We start from the raw sequence: 23,194 nt of genomic DNA on the forward strand, positions 1-23,194 counted from the left end.
TATTCATTGGAAATTATACCCAGTAGTAACGAGGGTGCTTTCGTCGTTTTCATGGCAGCAGGGTGAGTATTGAATGTTAAATCTTGGGATACCTGCGTTCATTTACTTTACCAAGCAAGGAAAATTTAAAATTAGTAAAAATCCCTTTTGTGATAAGAAACTACTATGTAGATTATAATATTGTGACGAGTATGAGTGACACTGGTTGATACTCATATTTCCCTGGTCTGATGCTGGGTGAATGAAGTCATGAAGTCACAACAACAGTAAGGCAGACAGTCACTTGTATCTACATAAACGAAACAATCATTGTGTCTACACATATGTACGTATACGCGGCTGAGAGGCGACGCACAGCCACATGCATATATCTGAGATACTTCCGAAAGTATGCAATGAGAGAAGCTATAAAATCGTGCATCTGTAGTTACAGCTGAGAAATTTGAGAGCTGATGGCCAACTAGTAGATTCTGGAAATGGAAGCGCCTAGAAGATGCGCACGAGAAAATCAGAGAGTATAAAAGGCGTCACCAGTAGAGGCGCATTAATCAGTTTTGATTAAGCACGCAATTTGTCGGGCAATAGTAGAGTTATTTATTGTGAAGTACCTTAATAAAGCCCATTTTGCATTATTAAGTATTGGAGTTATTTATTCAACAGTTTAGTGATTCGAACTTAGCAGAAGGTTGCAAATAAGAGGATTTGCAAGTAAATTCGTTACAATATATATTTCATTACAGTCAATACAAAATACAGTCATCTTCGCTCTCCTGCTTTCCTTTCTCCTCTTCTCAAGCCCCAATTTGTTTTACCTCGTCCCATTTTTTTTTCAATTATCCTCCCACTTTTTCAACATTGTCATTGTCTTTAAATTTTATCTTCTGCTTTTGCTCTCCGAATTCCCCTCACCCTTTCCCATATGTCCTCTTGAAGCCCCTTTTTGCTTCTAACTGTCTTCCCCCTCTTTTCAGCCTATTTCTTCTTATTTCCCCTTTTGCCTAACCGATAAAGAGAAGGCCAGCCTTGCACAAGCAAAACCATATTAAAAGGCTAAAAAATGCTGTATAAAGCTTTCCGAAGAGTATTCGGAACATCAGTGTCACATCCTTAAAACAGGATGAATTGAGGCGATTTCACTCTAGATTACTCAAACGGGACATCACCCAAAAAACCCTCTCCATGTCCCCCTCCCTTTCCTTTTAGCTCTTCCTCTCCTATTGCAACACTATTCGTCATACATATATATGGTCCTTAACCCCAGTTTACTTACGACCTCATTCCGGGTCGATGATTTACTTACTTTACTAGGACTATGACTAGGATTTAGGTGGCCACCGTGGTGTGATGGTAGCGTGCTCCACCTATCACACAGTATGCCCTGGGTTCACACCCCGGACAAAGCAACATCAAAATTTTAGAAATAAGGTTTTTCAATTAGAAGAACATTTTTCCAAGCGGGGTCGCCCCTCGGCAGTGTTTGGCAAGCGCTCCGGGTGTATATCTGCCATGAAAAGCTCTCAGTGAAAACTCATCTGTCTTGCAGATGCCGTTCGGAGTGGGAAAATGAAGAGGGGCACAACGCAAATTGGAAGAGAAGCTCGGCCTTAGATCTCTTCGGAGGTTATCGCGCCTTACATTTATTTTTTTTATGACTATAATTTAGTTTAGATTTGCGGAACTCCGGCTCTGGTAGGTATTCTGCTAACTCAGAAAGTTTGGGTGAAAAGCAGTTTCGTTAAAACCGTGGTGAGCCTCAAGGTATGTTCCGGGATCGTCGCTGTTTAATGCGGATGAAATTTCTCTCACTTTGAATTGGGTGTGGCTCTTAACGCATGCACGATAGACGTAACAACCCTCAGTGGCCTCCTAGCATTTCATAGATAGCCCCAGGACCATGTGGGGTCCACTGCAAATCGTACAATTTCTTTCGTACCGACCATGGGGTGACATAAGGTCACTGGCGCTATTTATTTTTTAAGATTATCGTTAAACTTTTAGTTGAATGAGATCTTATCTCAGAGAGGACATTTATATACGGTCATAACTTCAATTGACTTTGTGGCCATTTGCAGTGGTCATAAGGTAAATTGACGTTATGACCTTATGTCACGCCTCCGAAAAATCGACGTACTAAAATCTACTACTTGGTATGTAATGATTGGTTGTACGCGACCTCCGTTTTTACTGTTTTTTGGGCAAATTTATTACACGACTCAAATCAGCTGTACAACAAACAGGCTGCTACAGCAACAACCAAACCAAAAGTAATAAGTATGTACGTACTCATTTAGAAGTAGCAGCAAAACAGCAGCCGGTGGAGTTGCCCACAGCCGGCATGCAGCACCACAACTGACCAATATTTGCGGGAAACATAATTTTAGCATAAAAATTCAATAATTCTGACTTACCAACCTGCCGACTCTGACTGTGTGATGGATATGTCTTCTACACAATGACTCTTCACAATGACGTTTTAGTTTGTGCCGTTGTACTTGTTTTATTTGGATGAATGAAGTGTGTAGGACGGTTGTATGTCTTGTCGGAAACCCTGAATAGCACACTCAGTTAGATGCAACGCTAATACTCAAGTCTGTCAGTTGAGGGCTTCTTTGTGTATGTCGCCAAGGTGTTCAACAATTCACAAATGAATGGGTTTATCGCTTTTTAATAAGTCCACCCAAATACAAGACGTATGGAATTTTACAGTTTTTCTCCCCTTAACTTTTCATCAGCAAACATCAGCAGAGTCCTTTCGGTTTGTCAGCAAAACAGCAGCCGTTTGCTTGCTTGCTCACCTACCGAAAAGGGCTGGGGACATGTGTCTTTTGCTTGTTGTTGTCTATTTCGTATTGTGTTAGGTTGTTTTGCAAGCTCATCTTTAGTGTGTTTCCTTATTGTTTTTGCATTAACTTGATCTATATTTGTTGTTGTTGTTATTTGTACATGGTGACAGATGTGCAGCGCGCGTTGGCGTGGTGATCGCACTTCCGACTTTGCGACACGCATAAATTTGAAAGTCTTTAAAGTTTTTTGTTTGCCATTTTTAGTATTTTATTTTTGCGTTCCCTTTCTTGTTCTCATATTAAATATTTTTTTTTATTCTTTTATGCAGGAGTTGACTTTTTGTTTATTGAAAATTTATAAAGCAAACAGTGGCAATAATTTTAGTTTCGAGCTCACCTTCCGAGAAGCTAAGAATTCATTTTAGAAATGGTGGGAAAATTTTTTATTGTGTTTCAAACACTTTTTGTGTGTGTGTGTGTGGGTGTGTGTTTATACTTTTTTAGAATTTCGAAAACAATACAAATTTCATGCTAATTCGTCGGCATACAAAATTTCAAAGAACAAATTCATCTATTGAAATTTTTTGTGGGAAAATTATAGCAAACTTTTATTGTCTATGCGTACTCTTCCATGATCTTTTTTTGGCCTGTGTCTCACCGTAATATTTTTACGGTCAATCGTAGGAAACTGAAGCTTCAACTAAGGGCTATTACGCCATTTACGCCCGGTGAATCCAGTATTTAAAGAACAGTACCCAAGACTTGCGGAAGAGGAACGCATACTCCCGAGCGCAACGCGAGTTACTTTAGCTCAACTTCGTTCTGGATACTGTAACAGGCTAAACTCTTACCTATCCAGAATCAACCCCGACATACAAAATGTATGCCTCGCTTGCAATGGGTCCCCACATGACACCAACCATCTCTTTAATTGTAATGTGGAACCAACGCCTCTAACACCCCTTTCATTATGGTCCACCCCTGTTAAAACAGCAAGTTTCCTTGGACTCCCGTTAGAGGATATTGATGACAATTTATGAGCGGTCGCAGCTATTAGGTGGGGCGAAGCACTGCTACAACAACAACAACACCATTTAATTTGTTACTTATCATGCATGAATTGTCATCATCGGAGCAGCTCCTAACCCCTGAACTACTCCTAGCTCTCATTCCCCGAGAAGACGTCGAATGTAACATAAGTTTCAATAGAGTGGTTAGAAGTGTGTTGAAAAATAACATAATTAGGAGTCTTGCCTTTTCGCCAGTTTTACCCGTGCAAAGGACGGTTGCACTGTATGACCGGTTTCAGGCTAGCTCCTAATACGCAGTTTCTTCAAAACTTTGGTGGCCAAGCCACATCAAATACCCGCTAGGCTGTTGTTGTTGTTGTATTAACGATAAAGACACTCCCCGAAGGCTTTGGGGAGTGTTATCGATGTTGATGGGCCTTTGCCAGATATAGATCCGGTACGTTCCGGTAACAAAGCGCCATTAAGGTACTAGCCCTACTATATCGGGAACGATTTATATGACCGCATTAAATCTTCTAGGACATCCCGCCCTCCCTACCCCCTAGTTCCATGAGGAACTTGGAGTCGCCAGTTAATGAAACAGGATTCGCCAGGGATAGGTGAGGTTGACAATTGGGTTGGAGAAGCTATATATTGCGCTGGCAACCTATTGAGAGGGTTGCGCTACACAAGCCCTTGAATTAATTTGGTATTTTAGTCGCCTCTTACGACAGGCATAACTACCGCGGGTATATTCTAAGCGCCCTAACCCGCTGGGGGTTACCCGCCAGGCTAATACCAAAACGCGCTTATGGTGTCACACCGCTGCTTTCCAGAGCTATTATCTTCGTAGTGTGGAGGGGAGCAATGTCGAGCACCTGCAGAAGCACTCGTTCCAACCAGACTACATGAAGATAGTCCCACAAACTACGAAGCCGTACACAACCGTTTGCAGCCCACAACTCAGTAGATGCCATTTTCTAAAATATTCTCGGCATTTATCGGGCAGTGCTGCCCAGCTAGAACATCCTTAACTTTCCCGTCGCACTTCAGAATCCTACAGTAAAACTATAACAGTTTAGCTAAGAAGCCCACGAACATAACATATTTTATAAAAAGGCACAATATCCGCTGCATTCCAAGAGACAAAGCCTTCCGTCCAATCGGTTGTCCGAACTTGCGGTCGGCCATGACGTTTACAGAAATGAATTTGAGAGAGAGCAAATGGCGACGCTCCCGCATGCTATTTGATCCCATCATTAGCAGCAGGGACACCACGTTAGAGCGTCAAGATATTTTTGTTCATCATAAGCAGTTACATAGTTCCTGTTGCTGTTATCCGTACGACGTGGTGTATAAAAGAAAGCAAGACAGACATCGTCAGCGCAGGACTTACAAGCTGCACCCCGTACTTTTATTAACTTAAAAAAAAAACTCAATGAGACAGCTACACAGAATTTTTGGAGGGTTCCTTGGCTTCCCTCCCCCTCCTGCGGATATTCGCCAGTTTCGCATGGTCATTGATTCGGCATGAGCCTCGCTTCATCCCTACTAGTAAAATAAGGGAAATACAGAATAGTTTTTTATCCGAAGCTGCAGTCTTTGCGAGCGGAAGAGATCCTGTGCGACAACTAAATCCTGCAGACCCCTAGATGAGAGACTTCAACATGGAAATCAAAAAAACAACTAAAGAAACTCAAAACTCTCTGCTGTTGTTTTGTTAAACGGTGAAGTCCCTGTCTTATTCGGTCAAACACAATAACAAAATTTATGCCGGTAATAGATATGTTTTGCACAGTGCTCGTGGTACTCGACCTGTCAAAAGCGCGTACTTTCTTGGAAGTTGGTTACTTTCTTGCAATCTTCGACCTTTTTGAACCAGTTACTTTTTGGAACGCTTACTTCTTTTGAAACGGTTACTTGTTTGAAAGTTTTAGACTGTTTGGAACTAATTTCTTTGAACCGGCTAAATTTTTGTAAATTTAGCAGTTTGTGGAACCGGTTCCTGCTTTTTTAAATGCAAGGCGCGATAACCTCCGAAGAGATTTTAGGTCGAGCTTCTCTTCCAATTTGCGTCGTGCTCTTTTTAAATTTTTCCTACAAATTAGCGGGCCGGAACCTAAATATTTAATGCCGACTTCGAACGACATCTGCAAGACAGATGATTTTTCACTGAGAAGCTTTTCATGGCAGAAATACACTCGGATTGTTTGCCAATTCACTGCCTAGGGGCGATCCCGTTTAGAAAAATTGTCTTCTAATTAAAAAAACTTTTTTCTAAATTTTCGATTTTGCTTTGACCCACGATCTTCGGTGTGGTAGGCGGAGCACGCTACCACTACACCACGGCGGGCGCCGACTTTTTGGATTTGGTTGCTTTTTCAAATCGAACCTTGAATCAGTACTGGAATATTGTGAAACAAAATTGAGTTCAAAAAAGTTCGGTTTTCAACTCAACTTAAGGCAGATTAATTTTAAAGGCCCAAACTTATTCGGCTGATGTGTCGTTTTGACGTTTGCGTTGCGTCAACAGCTGACGTCAAAGAAACCCAAAAGGAATTCGAAAACTTACGTTTTGCTGGCGATGTCAATCAGTTCTTGAAATTTTGTTAAAATGTATTGCTGTTTTCTTCTCCAGTAGATTAAATTTTCAATAAAAAATTGATATTCGTTTTAAAATTCATTAGATTGTGAGCGAATTTGGTAAATCACCACAGCAAATACCATGGCAATCAACAAAGAAAAACATCCCTTCAAGACACCACTGAAGCAAAGATTATTAAGATGTTTATAAACAAATTGTACATGCGAATTGAATTTTTAACAATTTAATTTTACTTACTCAAAATAAGTTTCTTTGTGATCACTGGCTATCTTACCGAAAATTTTCTTGCAGGGAATATCAGCTGTTCGGAGCATTGCTTTTACATTGTATTTCAGAAGCAATGGTTTTTTAGCATTTCATTCTGCAACATTTCTGACAGTTGCATTTGTGTGTATTTTATTGTTGCATTCTGAATGGTTTGCTATGTAGTGATGCCATTTGCACCTAACTGTGAGCTGCCCTACTGGAATTTTTGATGTTGCCTATTTGCAATGACATAGCAAATGCATAGCCGTATCGTTTTTTAGTGTATTGGGTATATATTAGGGCGGGTCGATTTAAAAATCGCTCATTTCTTTGTGAAAATCGTATTATAGGGATCAAAATAAGAAACTTTGCCGAAAGAACCATACCTCTAAAACGAATTCTGATGTCCCCCCTTTGGATCGAACTTTTGGGTAGGGGCAATTTTAATTCTACCTGCTGTGTCTTGTGGTGGCTTAAAAAAAACAACACAAGCAATTTTACGACATGCAAATGCATCACAGTGATGCCTTGGTTTTAAAAGGGGTTGTAAAAACGCTAATTTCTAATAATTTTTTTTAATTTCTTTTCTATTACTAAGTTAAATTCATTTTTTCATTTACATATGTTCTGACTAAATAAATTTCTAAAGAGAAAAATAAACTCCAAAAAGAAAAACCATAGGCATTTCAAAGTGGGATTTTTCAAAATTTGCCCCTACGACCCAAAGGGGGGGGGGGCATCAGAATTCGTTTTAGAGGTATGGTTCCTTCGGCAAAGTTTCTTATTTTGATCCCTAGAATATGATTTTCACAGAGCAATGGGCGATTTTTTTGCCTCCCCACAAATCGACCCGGCCTAGTATATATACTTCACAAGTTTGCAAATGCAATGATGCTAGACCATTTGCACAAAATTCTAAACTACCCGTTTGTATATCTTTCACCATGACAAAAAATCAAAATAGGACATTTTTTTGCGTTCATTGTAGCAGGAAAACTTTCAACGTGCAATATTTCAAACTGACGCCAGCGCTGAGTCGATGCAAAAGTCGAATGTGTTTGGGCCCTAACAGTTTCAAAATATATTAGTAGATACCATGATACAACAAATGGAGGTAGTTCCATTTAGTGTGACGTTAGCCACTTGACTTTTGCGGGGACAATGACAATTTCATATTAACGAATACGACTAAATTGCTTTGATAGTTATTTTAAATAGAAAAGAAAAAAAATGAGGCCCATGCCTTGGAAATATTTTAATACGAAATATCAGCATAGAAAAGAAGGTTTTTAATAAGATTTTCGAGCTCCCGGAAATTGTTTCGGTGGAATAAATATTGATCGAAGTATGCAAATCAAGGGCATATAGGCTTCTTAAGTGTCCGTATGTTTGCTCAGAACATTTGAACAAAACATACACGTTTGTCAATTGCTTGCTCAAAGGAGGTCCTTATAAACCGACACCGCAATTTCTTGATAATTTGGCTACAAGTCCACATTTTTTATTTTATTTTTTATACTATTTTTTTGGGAGAACATTACCCTGTAGCTCTGCCGGTTAGCCACTAGTTATGAGAGTGTTTCTGCACGTTGTACCAGGGATCACCTTGCGGCAGCCCCGCCAATACACATTCTGTGCCCTTTTAGCATTGACATAGATGTGCAGACTTTGGAGGTACACTTTTTCCCAACATGCCTTTAGAAATATCCACTGTAGGGGCATGATAATAGGGCCATGCTAGAACAACAGGATTTTTCGTGTATTTCTTTTCTGTCTAGGGGTCAAGCTGCCATAAAGATATGAGTCATTATCAACTGTTTTTCAATAAAATTGCATATTATTATTGTCTCAGATGACCATTGCGTTTTCATCCTAAAGGAAATTTCCATCTCGAAAAACCTCAATTTCGCCTTAAACAGTAACGGTATGGCAACGCTTCTGGCAAAACAACAAACATAATGAAACTTCAAAAATCCCCAAATACGTCAAAAAATTTTGAGTGGAACTGCCTTCTTTTTTGTATCATGAGTAGATACAAACCTTTTTTGCCTTGTCAAATAAGGGTCAAACAAGTTAATAATCAATTTTAAATTTTGTTTATAAATTTTTTACAGTTTATTTATTTTATTTATTATTTTCTAAAGAACTTAGACGAAATTACAACAATAATTAATTAGATATTAAAATACAATACAATTTCTTAACTAAGTTTGCAGTTGTCTTACAATTTATTGCAATAATAGATATATTATTTGTTTAAGGCCCGGTTGTTCGATAGTTGGTTAAGCTAAGCTTAAACTAGTGCTAGTGAAATTTAAACTCCAGTTAAACTACTGAGCAGTTTTTCAGTCACAGTTTAAGGCCTCCTTTGGGGTAGAATTTTTCGTGCGGCAACATTGGTTTTTTTATTATCTAGATAATTTGTAGATACAGCAACAGCTGAATTTTGTTTGCCCAACAAACATGGAAAAAAATGTCTCCAGCGAAATATATCTAGTTCTGGAAGTGATACCCAATTGTGACGGACTTATTTTTGCTGAGGTTGTAAGAAATAAACAAAGGAGTTCTGAAAATACGTTATAAAATTTATTTAAAATTAAAATGCCCTTAACATCTACTCATATTCTCTGGCCCTGTCTCGATAAGAGTAGCTGAGGTAGAACCCCTCTGCCAAGCTCTCCGTCAGTTGGAGTAGAAACCTCCTACTGAATATAAAAACTGAGCACAAAATGAAGTAGAAACCTTCAGGTCGTGTTCTGGTCAGTGGTAGAAGCCCACTGACTCGTATGTCTATCTCCTATCTTCTAGGCACTAGGCAACTAGGCACGTTGACGGTAGAGCAAAGCAAAGAAGAGTGCAAGTGGCTAAGAGCTAAGATGGCAGAGGTAAGAAAGGCTCCGGAGAAGTTCCCAGACTATGTGATCGAGGACGGAAAGCTATACAGGAGAATAGACAGTCAAGTTGATGGTGAAGACGCAGTACCGTGGAAGTTATGTGTACCGACCCCACAGAGACGCAGAGTGCTGGCAGAAATTCATGACACAACACACGCATGAACATTGTCAAGTGGATTGGAAAGTACGGCATGCATATTAGCAAGCATACAAACAGATGTACAACACTAGGTACACTGGTTTTTATGTATATTAGGGCTCCCGAAAATTGGGGTAAAGCTAAATGCCGGGATAGCGGATTATCCTACATGATCGAAAGTATGCATATATACATACATATATGTACAAACCATAGGCATGATAATGGAAGAAGGGAACACGTATGTTAGCATGTAAGCGTATCTATATACAAATAGAATACAGCAAAAGTAGCGTTAGACTAGTATTCGATTTTTGCATTTCTACCTTTTATAATTGTTATAATTGTTATTGTAAAATTACTGACTGCCTGCGCGCAGTCCTACATAATTTTATAACGGAGGAATTGTTACTGAATTGTTTTTAGAAAATAACCGTCCGCCTACGTACGAAATCGTATATAAGGGCGACAAATTAGCTTGTGAGATCAGAAGCTAGGAGATAGGCATACGAGTCAGTGGGCTTCTACCACTGACCAGAATACGACCTGAAGGTTTCTACTTCATTTCGTGCTTAGTTTTTATATTTATTAGGAGGTTTCTACTCCTACTGACGGAGAGCTTGGCAGAGGGGTTCTACCTCAGTTACTCTTATCGAGACCGGGCTAGAGAATAGGAGTAGCTATTAAGGGCATTTTAATTTTAAATAAATTTTATAACGTATTTTAAGAACTCCTTTGTTTATTTCTTACAATCGGAATAGGTTCTCCCACCAGCCCTGGACAGACTGGGCATACCTCAGCAAAAATAAGTCATTATTTAATTATTCTTAAATCAGATAGTTCTCTAGTTGATATTCAACTTCATTCTCCAATAACTATCCAACCTTTGAGAAATTTTGTAAAATGTATAGTTTTCGAATCTCCATCGTCGAAACCTTCCTTAAGAAGTCATTCTTAAATTATTTTCCGACCTTTGAGAGATTTTGAGAAATATACAGTTCTTAAATGAGTTTTCAACACATTTCTCCAGTTGATATCCTACATTGGATATCGAGTTCTGGTGAAGTTAAAAACAAAACCCGCAATCAGGTACCACCAAAACCAACAGCTGTTTATTGTGAGAAATAAACACCTGCTTGATAGCAGTAATGAAGCGTAATTAATTAAATATAAATTATATATATTTTATTTTCGTGTAAATACTGTGGTATGGAATCTTTCATTCCAGTCCAGTTAGAGAACCACAAGTTGGGAATTAAATTTTTTCAACTTAAATAATAGCATTTTTTGTTTTATACAAAATTCCCTCTTTTGCTGAGTACGCCATGGTTCTCGAGCTGAGCCACTGTTTCGAAATAACTCTTGAGATTTGAGAAGTATGCCTAGTTACCACCCTGAGCTCTAATGGTAATCAAGCCCAATGCTTGTTGGGTATATTCGACGCCATTCCAAATGAACGCTAATAACTGATAGGTTAACTAGAGTTTAACCCAGCCAGCTCAGCTTAAACTTCAGTTAAAGTAGACTGAAAAACTGCAGAATAAAGTTAAGCGTAGTTTAACTGACAAACTGAATTGAACTTGTACTGAAAAACCGAGCCTAAGTATCTAATTTTTTTCTTTCTAACGTAGAATAAACCTTCATGCATACATAAGGTACATATTATATCTTGATCCATATGTACAAAAACGTATTTAAATAAGTACTAAGTATTTACCGCAATATTACATAACTTTAAAACTCTCAGACTTTCTTTAGATGTGAAAGTCAAATTTAAATATAAATTTTTTATTAAATTAAGCAGCTTAAATATTAAACGCAGAAGAAATATACTTTCATAAAATTTAAATTTTCTCTCAAACAAATAGACCCTGCCGTTCCAACTCAACTTATTTTAGTTTAGTGACTTTTTTCTTATTTAAATCAAGGCTAATTCAAGCTAGAAAGAAGTTTTTTGCTAGCTTACTCTTGACTGAGCACAAAATCTGAAATAATTTGAGTTTTAAGTTAGCTTAAGCTAAGTCTCGAAACTGGCCCATAAATTCAAGAAGTCCTTAAGGGCGAGATTGCTGTCTTTTTTTTCATGAAACACTTGTAACGAATTCGGTAACTTTTTGTGATAGTTTGAAGTATTAAAATAATTTAGAAAGTTTTGTTTTTTGTTAAATTCGGTAATTGGTATGCTGATGTCGCAGATTTTGATAGTTTCTTTATTCATAATGACACATATCCATAATAAACGTTAAGTAGGTCCTGATGTAGGCTCCAAGATGCAACTAAATTAAACTACCTACTTAACTTTCCTAGAATATGCCCCCAAAATATTTTGTAACATCTTTCCAAAGTGCTAAGTACAGGCAATGAAGTAATTAAATATTGCATATCTTGTTGACTGATTGTTTTCACTTCCTCCATTTTGTAAAAAGGTGTACTCATTGAGAAACGCTGAGCTTTTGATCTTTTGTCGATTTACGATTGCAAATTTCACACGTAGTTTTATTTAGTGCGCTTTATTGAAAGTTCGACGCTATCACCATGTCAAATTTAAAACCAATAAAGATCCTTAGATGATTCCTGTACTTGTGCTTCGAGGCCTAAAACGAGAGTAAAAGATTTGCGTTCAATTAGTAAGATATTTTGGATGGGGTAAAGGGGGTATATGTTATTTATATGTATTTGAAAAAAACTAAGGGAACCCAAACACACTACTAATTCTAATTTACCAACTTAAGTTATTTTGTATAGATTGGAATCGATTCAAAAACAACTTTTGTTTTTCGCTTTGAATGACTAACCATGGGATTCAGTAAGGAATCGTCCTCTCAGCTACAGCCCCTTAAAACATATACAATTGCCCACTTTACAGAATCGTGGAGAGATGCTTGGTGTATTATTTATAGTAAAACTTAAAAGCGGATAGGTAAATAGCTCGTTTTTGCTTGAGGAAGTTATGCTATGTTCTCTCCAGGCCTTCGAGTAATTTTCAGGCACTTTTCTTAACCACATGCAGATTTTGAACAAAACGAACCATTCTGTTGTTCGTGTTAAGATTTTAAGAAGCACTGTAATCATTTGACACCTCTGACAAGCTCTCCCTAATTAAAGAGCATATACTTAATGCCTTGAATAATTGAAAACAATTTTCAGTGTGGGTGACTTGGAAACGCGTCCTTTCCAACCTTGTATACAGCGCACCTACACGGCTATAATTTTGAGCCTAAATCTGAAACTTGTTTGTACTAAATATATGACCAAACCAAATTTGCTTTCAAATATAGACTATACCGGTATTTCTGAAAATTAGTGCACAGATCTGGGTTTCAATTTGAAACTAGAAAAGTCAAGTGAAAATAACAATGAAAGTCGGAGTAGAAGTGAAACAAAAATTTAAATTCGCTATATCTAAGTAATTATATTAAGGGGGTATACAATATTTGATATATAAATTCTGTATATGAGGTTATTCCGGGGGAAGAGGTAGAATGCTTTGGATTGGAAGCGCGAGTGCTAGGGGGTATGAGAGTGTGAGTGAAACAAATATTTAAATTCGCTATATCGCCGTAATTATTTGCAGGGTGTATGCAATATTTTGTATAAATGGATGAAGATGTAGAGGCCATGGAAGTGGAGGCAGGATTGAGAGTGTGAGTGAAACAAAAGGTATATTCTCAATGCCTCTGTGATTTTTTGAAGGGGTATTCAATATTTGGTATAAAGATTCCATATATGAAATAACTTAGATGGGAGGGATAGAGAGAGGAAGAGAAGTAAGAGTGGGAATGATAATGAGAGAGGGAGTGGGAAAATGAGTGGAAGTGAAAGTGGGAATGTCTTTGGAGTGGGAAGGAGAAGCAGCACCACCGGACTCAATTCAAACTTTTCATGTTCTTACTTTTTTGTTCTTGAAAAACGAACGACCTGTTCTTAATGCAACAACCTAGTTCTTGAACTGACACCATTTTCTTGAAAAGAGAACGGCTCGTCTTAAAATATGAGCAAATGTTCTATTAATGAGAACGATGTTCTTAAATTAAGCCCAAGAAAAAAGAACGGTACAATTCGTGCGCACTACAATGTTAAATACAACATTTGGTACAAGCCACTAAACATTCGTAGTGGCCCAGCGGCTATGATGTTGCGATTTCCATTGCGTGGCGCGAGTTCGAACACCGTCAAACTCTCTGAAGTTTTTTAAGACAATTTTTTTGTGTAATATTTTTTTAACTCATATTTTTCGTTCAGTTCCATGTACATATGCACGGGTAATTCTCAAACTTGTTATGAAATGTTTTAAGTATATATTCAGATTACATCAATAAAAACAAAAATTTCTCAATAAGAGAAAACGATAAAAAATGCGTATTATGCGTTTTTTTAATTTTTGGACTTTAATAATATTTTTTTGTTATTAATATTTTTATTAATGACAAACAGTTATTATTAATAAAAAAAATAAATAAATGGGTACTAATTGTAAAAGTTTGCCCCCCCTCGCCACCCACAAAGATAAAGCACAAACCGTTCTTGAATTGAGACTAGTGATGGACGATATGGCGATTTTGAACTATCAGTGAAAATAGATATGGCTATTTTTGAATATCGGCTATTTTTTATAGCTATAGCGATCGCTTTATTTCAACAAGCGATTCCATACAGAAGAGCGATTTTGAGCTATCAGTGAATATAGGTATGGCTATTTTTTACAGCTATGGCTATTTTTTAAAGCTATGGCGATCGCTTTAATTTATCTTTAATAAGCGAATCTGCAATTATTTGTATACTTGTATATAAAAAATGAATGTTTAAGTCTTTTTACCAGAGTAGATTGAATGTTATACATTAATTTATACTAAATTAAATTTTATTAGAATATATGAACCAAAATTGGAATAAAAAGAAAAAAGTATGTACCTTTAATTGTAAACTAATGTAATGTGAAATTCTAATTTTCTGAGATGTTATGATATATATTATTATCTGGCTGACGACAATATATTCAGACTCGTATTACACTCAATGAGATGAAACTAGCTGAAATAAATGTATATGCATCTTTGTTTTATAAATTTTGTTAATTGAAAATGCTTTGATTTTTAAATGTAAGATGAATCAACCCGAAATAAATCTGTATATATAACACCATAAAAACATGATTTATTTACTATATTATACTACACCGATGTATTCAGAAATACTCCGTATGAATTTATTCTGAAAGTTGTATTTGGCTGCATAAATTTGTACAGTAAAGTGAATCAATTTTTAATGACAAATACAGAGGAAAAATATAGCAAATTCTTCAAACTATTACAAAAATATTCTTTAGCAGAAAATTAGCCACCCACTGCAGTGCCCTAGAAATTAGCCGGAGAATTCAATCATATACAAACCATATGACAAATCTAGAATTGCATTCTCCCAAAAACGTTAAATTTTGAGTTAATCTGTTTACAATAAGACGAGTGATATATGTTTCTATAATTTTTTTATTTTACCATCAAAAACACAAATTTTATAAAACTGTTAACGGCTACTGCCTAGAAGTATGAACTTATGAATAACACAGGCAATCAATCTTAGGCCAAGTCTAAAGACCCATGTCTATTTGGCATCACATAGTGTAATTAAAAACAAAAAAAATTCTGTCATTCCATTTCTTTTATACATTTCATGAAATTAAAGTTTTAAAATTAACTTATATTGCTTGTTTAATATTTTGACAAATATTAATTATTTTATTATAAATACTTAAATATAAAATCAAAATATAACGAATTTTATATTTTATGATTGGCGTTTAAAAAGATAAGCATTTTAGCCTTTTCATCATCTAAGCGCATTCTTCTCTCGCTTAAAATAAGGCCGGCTTGAGAAAAAAGTCTTTCACAGGGAACCGATGTTCCTAAACACCCCAACTTTTCGCGAGCTATAGGAGATAGATTGGGATACTTGTAATTGTTTTTCTGCCACCATAAAAAAGGATCAGCTTTTCGTGCAATTACAGTTTCTTCTATATATATATCCTCTGCACTTCGATAATTGCTCTTGAATGAGTTGTGCCTTGCGGTCTCTTTGATCTTTGCATTGATTATTTTTGAGTTCGATCTTTCGCTTGTTTGTAAAAAATTACCCAAACCACGTGGCTGCTTTTCTAGCCGACTTCACAATGTCGTCGTTCTAGTTGTTGCACAAGTTTGCTTTGTTCCGTTCGCTGTTTCGGAAAGTAAAGCACACAGATGAGCAATGATGAACGATATCTCACTATCGATGATTGCATCGCTGCTATTAGTATTAGAATTCCATGCAGAAGGAAAATCGCCAATCGCTATAATCGCTATTGGCGATATTCTGCCAGAGGTGATTGTCATTCAAAAGAATCGAATGAAGGAAAATAGCCAATCACTGATATATTTGGATTGCAATAGCCATAGCTATTAGCGATTTGTCAATAGCGGCGATGCAATCACCAATAGCGAAATATCGGGCCATCACTAATTGAGACCGAAAAATGTTAAATCAACAACAAATCGTTCTCAAAGCGTGAGAACCAAAGATCTTAAATCAAGCCCAAGTAGTGCTTGAAATGAGCACAGAAGGTTCACACATCAATTCCAAACTGGTCATAAATTACGAACGGTGTGCTTGGAAAAACCGTTCTTAAAACAAGCCCATCGGTCACGAGTTACGAAAAAACGTACTTAACAGACTTTTGTCAACGAATGTTCTTAATTTTGAACTTGTTTCGTTCGTTTTAGAACGATTTTTTCTCTGAGTGTGATTCAGCTAATATGTTATACCCTATGGCCATCAGAGGGCTGTGTCTCCGCTTGAAAGACGCTGCAGTAATCTGGCAGCCTGCAGGATCTACGTTTTACTGGATCGACACTGTGAACAGCAAACCCCATCTCTTTCGTTGATTTGGAACTATCGCTATACACTTGTATAATATGTTCTGCCATTTCCGTAACCTTGCAGCAATCCTCCGGCTCTGTTGTGCCCCAAGATCTCTTTTGAAGCTCAGACATGGGACAATGTAGTCCGTTTGACCTATATTTAATGACGCTATACTGCTATGTCCAGACGGCCTGCACCCAAACTGCTGAGAGTGTGAGCGATGAGCTGCACGTGCATCCAAACCTCCTCTAACATGCATACAGTGCCGCGGACGTATGCTTCGCTCTCTCTTCTCTCTTCCACATGGATTTTAACCGCAATCTAGTATAAAGTAAATAATGTGTTTGTGCTGTGCTTTGCTTATAGGACTAGCTCTTCCAGCCTAGTCCAATTCGGAACCTTTCCAGAAACTCATAACGGGTTTATCCGCGTTGGCGGTTACATCCCGAAGCGCCTGATCCAAAGGTTATTGAAATCCTCCAGCTCCGATATGGCGGCAATCTCTTTAGGCTGCCCAAAGCTTTCTACATCACATTTCTGGAATTAAGCTGAAGTTTAAGTCGTCGGTAATATAATACTAAAAACTATTAACCGAGGGCTACGAAATTCCTAAAATTTTTTTATCTTAGATCTTAAAGGGAATAAAAAATATCCTTTTTTTATTTCTTGTCCACAATTCTGCAAATCGATAACCGAACTGTGCCAATTATCATCTTAGATCCGATTTACGTAGCACACTTTGTCCAGAGCTTGACTTTAAGAGATAAGTTTAGGATGAAATTTTGCCTCAGTGCTTTACTATACAAAAATAGTAGTGATAAGTGAAATGAGGTTCATATTTTTTTAAATATATTAAACGTTTATCTTTAAAGTCGCAGAAAGAACCGAAGGATTCATTTAAAATGTGCTCTTCTATATTGAGATATGTACAAAAGTGAGCAGTTTGAGACAAATGACTAGAAAAAGTTTTTCATTTTACGATGGGGCGACATTCCTTCTTGGCGGCCATTTTTATTGTTTTATGGCTTTTGACATTTTGAACCCACATGTGGGAGTATGACATATTCACATACGTATGTACATGTACATGCCGATGGCATTTATTATATACATATACATATACAATAAAAGTTGTCAGGACAAACCAGACGCGAAACAACCACCAAATTGTTTTCCCAAGTCTGACATTTTGGTGTGTAGTACCTATGTATGTGTAGTATAAGTTTACGCAGGTACATCACTAAAAAGGTAAACATGTTAGTTATATGAACACCCACACATACACAGGGTCGGATTAACAAGTAGGCAGAATAGGCAGTTGCCTGGGGCCCCCGATTTTAGGGGCTCCCGAAAAATGAAAAATACTTCTTAAATTTTCTTACAAACATAAAATTCTAGAGAGTGAAAGACAAATATAATCAGAACTGGAAATAATTTTCACTCAAATAAATAAAACTCAGTTGACCGCATTCAAAAGACGGCGACCCACGAACTAGACAAGGTTCCTAAAAAGGACATTTCCGACTCATTTGACAAATTTTATTAGCGTGCAAAGAAGTGTATCGAAGTGAAAGGAGAGTATATTGAATAATAAAAAAAAAATATCTCAAAATGTACACTGGTTGTTTTATTTTGGAAAATTTCGGTTATTTTTGGAACAGAGAGTGTAGAAGCCTTCAACTGTATTTTGACTGCTATGCATTCAGTGAGTAAGTCTTTGCAAAGGAAAAAGCAGATTTGCAAACCTGTTTTTTTTTTGTACGGATCGTTAGAAGAGAGTTTAGTTTCATTCCGCGAAAAGTTCCATGATTTCGAGGAAAAAACAAAACAATTATTACCTGGTGTAGGATAAACAGAAATCGTAAAACGTACTCGTCGTAGAAAAAAATAATCGAATGACGGAAATGCTCCAGAAGTAGAATTTTCGCCTCGCCATGATTTTAGGACAAAAGGATTCCTCGAAATCATCGACAATCTTCACAGTGAAAGTATATGGAAGTTTCAGAGAGATTTGCATTTCTCATCAACTTTTCTCTAAGTGATGGAAACCTCCACGAAGCTATGTATAAATAACTTAGTTGTTTTTTATTCTAGAGGTTTGGAAGAATTTTTCATTGAAATGAAACAATTCCAAAGTTACGTAAACTCCAGATACACTGATGCACAAAAAACTTATAGATATTTGTATAAGATTCTAATGGAAGATCAATTAGCCGATGTATTTCCTAACACATAAATGGCTCTTCGGATTTTTTTAACATTAATGATCTCGAATTGTTCTGCCGAACGATCCTTCTCGCAATTAAAAAGAATCAAAGCTGTTGAAAGAGCTACAACGCGACAAGAGCGACTCGAGATATTAGGTATACTTCGCATTGAGTCAGATTTATTGAACAAAATCAATATTGATGATATAATTGATGAATTTGCCGAAAACAAATGTAGATAGTAATTTTATTGATATAATTACATTGTGACAATAAAATTTGTATGAAAGATATTAGTTTGTATTTTTTAATCGAAAAAAGAAGGGAACGAACGTGGAAACAGGGCCCCACATTGATGGTTGTCTTGCGCCCCGTTGAGGATTAATCCGGCTCTGCACATACATAAGTTAGTACAATGTTCTACATATGCGGTTCAAAGCGCAGCCGTTTTTGTAACGTAATTTTATTGCATTGGAAAAAGGTCCCTTTTGTCCTTTGCGTCATTACAACTACTTTTGTTGCTATAGCAACTGCTATATATGTTCTGCAAATATGTATATGCATTTACATTACCTAGTATCCAAAGCATAAAAGCCCTTATACCTTCAATTTGAAGGAATTTTGTGAGGAACTTTCGAATAAAACGAATTTTGTTTCCGACTACCTAAGGCTTTGCCGTGCTTCATTTTGTTTCGAAAGGAGATTTTATGATTTTACTCTCTTGTACTTAATTGGCGCTTAACTGTTTAAACGATTATAGACGTCCAACAAGGCGCGCTATTCGCTGGGTTAACTAGCGGAAATTGGTCACACCAGGGGAGTTCAAATCCTTTTCCACCTGGTCATTCCAGCGGAGTGGGGGCCACCCTCTTCCTCTGCTTCCATAAGCGGGTTCCGATAAAAATACTTTCTTAGCCGTAACATCATCTTTCATTCGCATAACATGACCTAGCCAGCGGAGCCTCTCTCCGTCACCAACGCCGCTTCATCTGATGTTGTCATGGTCCATGATTCTGCACCACGATGATTTTCGTTTGTTGAGAGAGGACTTTACTTTTAAATTTCATAGCTAGTTTTAAATGGATTTCAGTTCTGATGTTATTGTTTGTATTAATGAAGGTTGCCAAATGAACGAAGTCTTTTATTATTTCGAAATTATGACAGCCAACAGTGGCATAGTTGCAAAGGCGCAAATGGGCTGAAACTTTGTTCGATGACAGCAGGTACTTCGTTTTGTCCTCATGCACTATCAAACCCAGCCGTTTCGCTTCTTTTTCCCACTTTGGAGTAAGCAGAACTTACAGCGCCGGTGTTGAGGCCGATGATATCAATGCCGTCAGCATACGCCAGTAATTGCATGCTTTTATAGAAGTCTGTTCCAGCGGGGTTAAGTTCTATAGCGAGTATAATTTTTTCCAGCATCAAATTAAAGAAATCTCACAATAGGGGTCACCCTATGTGAAGCCTCGTTTAGTTTCAAAGGGCTCGGTGAGGCCCTTCCCAATTCTGGCTGAGCTGACGGTACTGCTCAACGCCATTTTGCACAGCCATTTAATTCTTGCTTGGAAACTTTAAATCAAATAAAGCGGCATATAGACAGCTCCTTTTCGTGCTGTCGAAGGCAGCTTTAAAACCGACGAAGAGGTGATATGTGTAAACTATTTTCCTCCGGTTTTCCCAAGATTGGGTGAAAATCTGGCCCATGGTAAGTTTAGCAGGTCCGAAGCTACACTGATAAGGTCCAATCAGCCGATTCGCGGTGGGCTTCAATCTTGTGCACAATAGTTGGCGCCGTTTGCAGGATCCCCTTTCTTGTGGACTGGGCAAAGAACACTTAGATTCCGATCGTCGGGCATGCAACCATCCAACCAAATTTTGCAAAGAAGCTGATGCATGCGCCCTCCCAACTTCTCGCCTCCGTATTTGAATAGCTCCGCAATTATATGAGCTTGTGCCATACAAATTTGTTACTCCAATTTTTAGTTATTGATTTGGTTATGGACCAATAATACTCGCAAGATCGGATTAAAAATGTCTAAGCTATAACAAAGGCCTAGTAGGACATGATATTATGTTTTTAGTTTTGTCTCAAGTTTGATTAAATAAACTACAATCAAACTTTTCTTGTTTAGCTCACTTTTTGCTTGGCTGCTAAACACTTATTTTCCCTTCTACGTGTTTCGATGATTTAACGACTTCTTCAGGGAGTCTGATAATTTTAGTAGTAAGCGTGATTCACACCTTGTTCGTTGTTTCGTTAGTCGGTAGTTTTTTACGTCTATTTTGTTTTTATAAATTGTATTTCGATAATTTTACAAAACAGTCTAAACGGCAATGTGGAAGATACTCTATTTGTTCGTACAGTCGGAGCTGTTACCAGTTCGAGAGCTCTTACCGATTTTATTATTATTTTGAACTCTTATATAATATTTTTCTTTTTTTTCTACAAATACTACGGTACTAGAGTTTATGATTCTAGAATTCTAGGTTCGGCAAAGGGTTCAACATTTTTCTTATATAATTCGTTTCAATTCCATTAATTTTTTTGATTTCGTGCTCTGTTGTTCCTTAAGAAAGTTAGGATCACTCAGTTTGAAATTTATGTAGACAAATTTCAAACTGAGTGATCCCAACTGTATCCAAAAAAGGATTTAAGGAAATCAATTATGCCCCAATATAGACAAAGAGGTTATCAGCAGACCACTCTCTTTAGGGACTAATAGCGCGATTTTGTGCAAGGTGCCTTCTAACGATTTTTATAAGCAATTCGGTGATGTAAAAAATGTTGAGGAATTCTGTGAATAGGTGACAATATTTCTCCTTTTCGAGGGAGAATATACTTAGTCGATGAAAGATGTCGTTGAACCCAAAAGTACCATCAGCTCTCCGATCTTCAAATCCTATATGAATATCCATCCTTTATATATAGATATACATATACAGTGAAATTCCCCATTACGGACGGTCCTTATAACCGGACAGCTCCAATAACCGGACAAATTTTGGGCGCACACACTAATAACCGGACGCGGACAAAGTATTTCAAACCATTTTCATAAAAAAATTTCTCATAAACGGACAAAATTCAAAAATATTACAAGCAAGCTTTTTTATACTCAGTTGAGCAGAGCCCACAGAGTATATTAACTTTGATTGGATAACGGTTGGTTGTACAGGTATAAAGGAATCGAGATAGATATAGACTTCCATATATCAAAATCATCAGTATCGAAAAAAAATTTGATTGAGCCATGTCCGTCCGTCCGTCTGTCCGTTAACACGATAACTTGAGTAAATTTTGAGGTATCGTGATGAAATTTGGTATGTAGGTTCCTGAGCACTCATCACAGATCGCTATTTAAAATGAACGATATCGGACTATAACCACGCCCACTTTTTCGATATCGAAAATTTCGAAACAGCGAAAAAGTGCGATAATTCATTACCAAAGACGGATAAAGCGATGAAACTTGGTAGGTGCGTTAACCTTATGACGCAAAATAGAAGACTAGAAAAATTTTGGACAATGGGCGTGGCACCGCTCACTTTATATGAAGGTAATTTAAAAGTTTTGCAAGCTGTAATTTGGCAGTCGTTGAAGATATCAAGATGAAATTTGGCAGGAACGTTACTCCTATTACTATATATATGCTTAATAAAAATTAGCAAAATCGGATGAAGAACACGCCCACTTTAAAAAAATGTTTTTAAAAGTCAAATTTTAACAAAAAATTTAATATCTTTACAATATGAAAGTAAATTATGTTAACATTCCACACCAGTAATGATATGGTGCAACAAAATACAAAGATAAAAGAATATTTCAAAATGGGCGTAACTCCGTCCTTTTTCATTTAATTCGTCTAGAATACTTTTAATGCTTGTGAAATTTGGTAGGGCATAGATTCTATGACGATAACTGTTTTCTGTGAAAATGGGCGAAATCGGTTGAAGCCACGCCCGGTTTTTATACACAGTCGACCGTCTGTCCTTCCGCTCGGCCGTCAACACGATAAATTGAGCAAAAATCGATATATCTTTACTAAATTCAGTCCACGTACTTACCTGAACTCACTTTGTATTGGTATAAAAAATCGCCGAAATCCGACTATGACCACGCCCACTTTTTCGATATCGAAAATTACGAAAAATGAAAAAAATGCCATAATTCTGTACCAAATACGAAAAAAGGGATGAAACATGGTAATTGTATTGGTCTATTGACGCAAAATATAACTTTAGAAAAAAGCTTGGTAAAATGGGTGTGACACCTACCATATTAAGTAGAAGAAAATGAAAAAGTTTTGCAGGGCGAAATCAAAAGCTTTTGGAATTTTGGAAGGAATACTGTTCGTGGTATTACATATATAAATAAATTAGCGGTACCCGACAGATGATGTTCTGGATCACCCTGGT

General features: G+C 37.1%; 1 protein-coding gene across 1 annotated transcript in view; it reads right to left on the reverse strand.

Moving 5' to 3' along the window:
* Positions 1-8,728: 8,728 nt before the first annotated feature.
* The window catches only part of vg (vestigial), a 140,495-nt gene continuing 126,029 nt past the window's right edge, over positions 8,729-23,194 (reverse strand). Inside the window, 1 exon segment of the mRNA XM_067774823.1 lies at positions 8,729-12,271. Coding sequence (XP_067630924.1) covers positions 12,222-12,271 — 50 coding nt within the window. The 3' untranslated portion in view covers positions 8,729-12,221.

The sequence above is a fragment of the Eurosta solidaginis genome, chromosome 3 (assembly GCF_040869045.1).
Source record: "Eurosta solidaginis isolate ZX-2024a chromosome 3, ASM4086904v1, whole genome shotgun sequence".
Taxonomy (NCBI): Eukaryota; Metazoa; Arthropoda; class Insecta; order Diptera; family Tephritidae; genus Eurosta; species Eurosta solidaginis.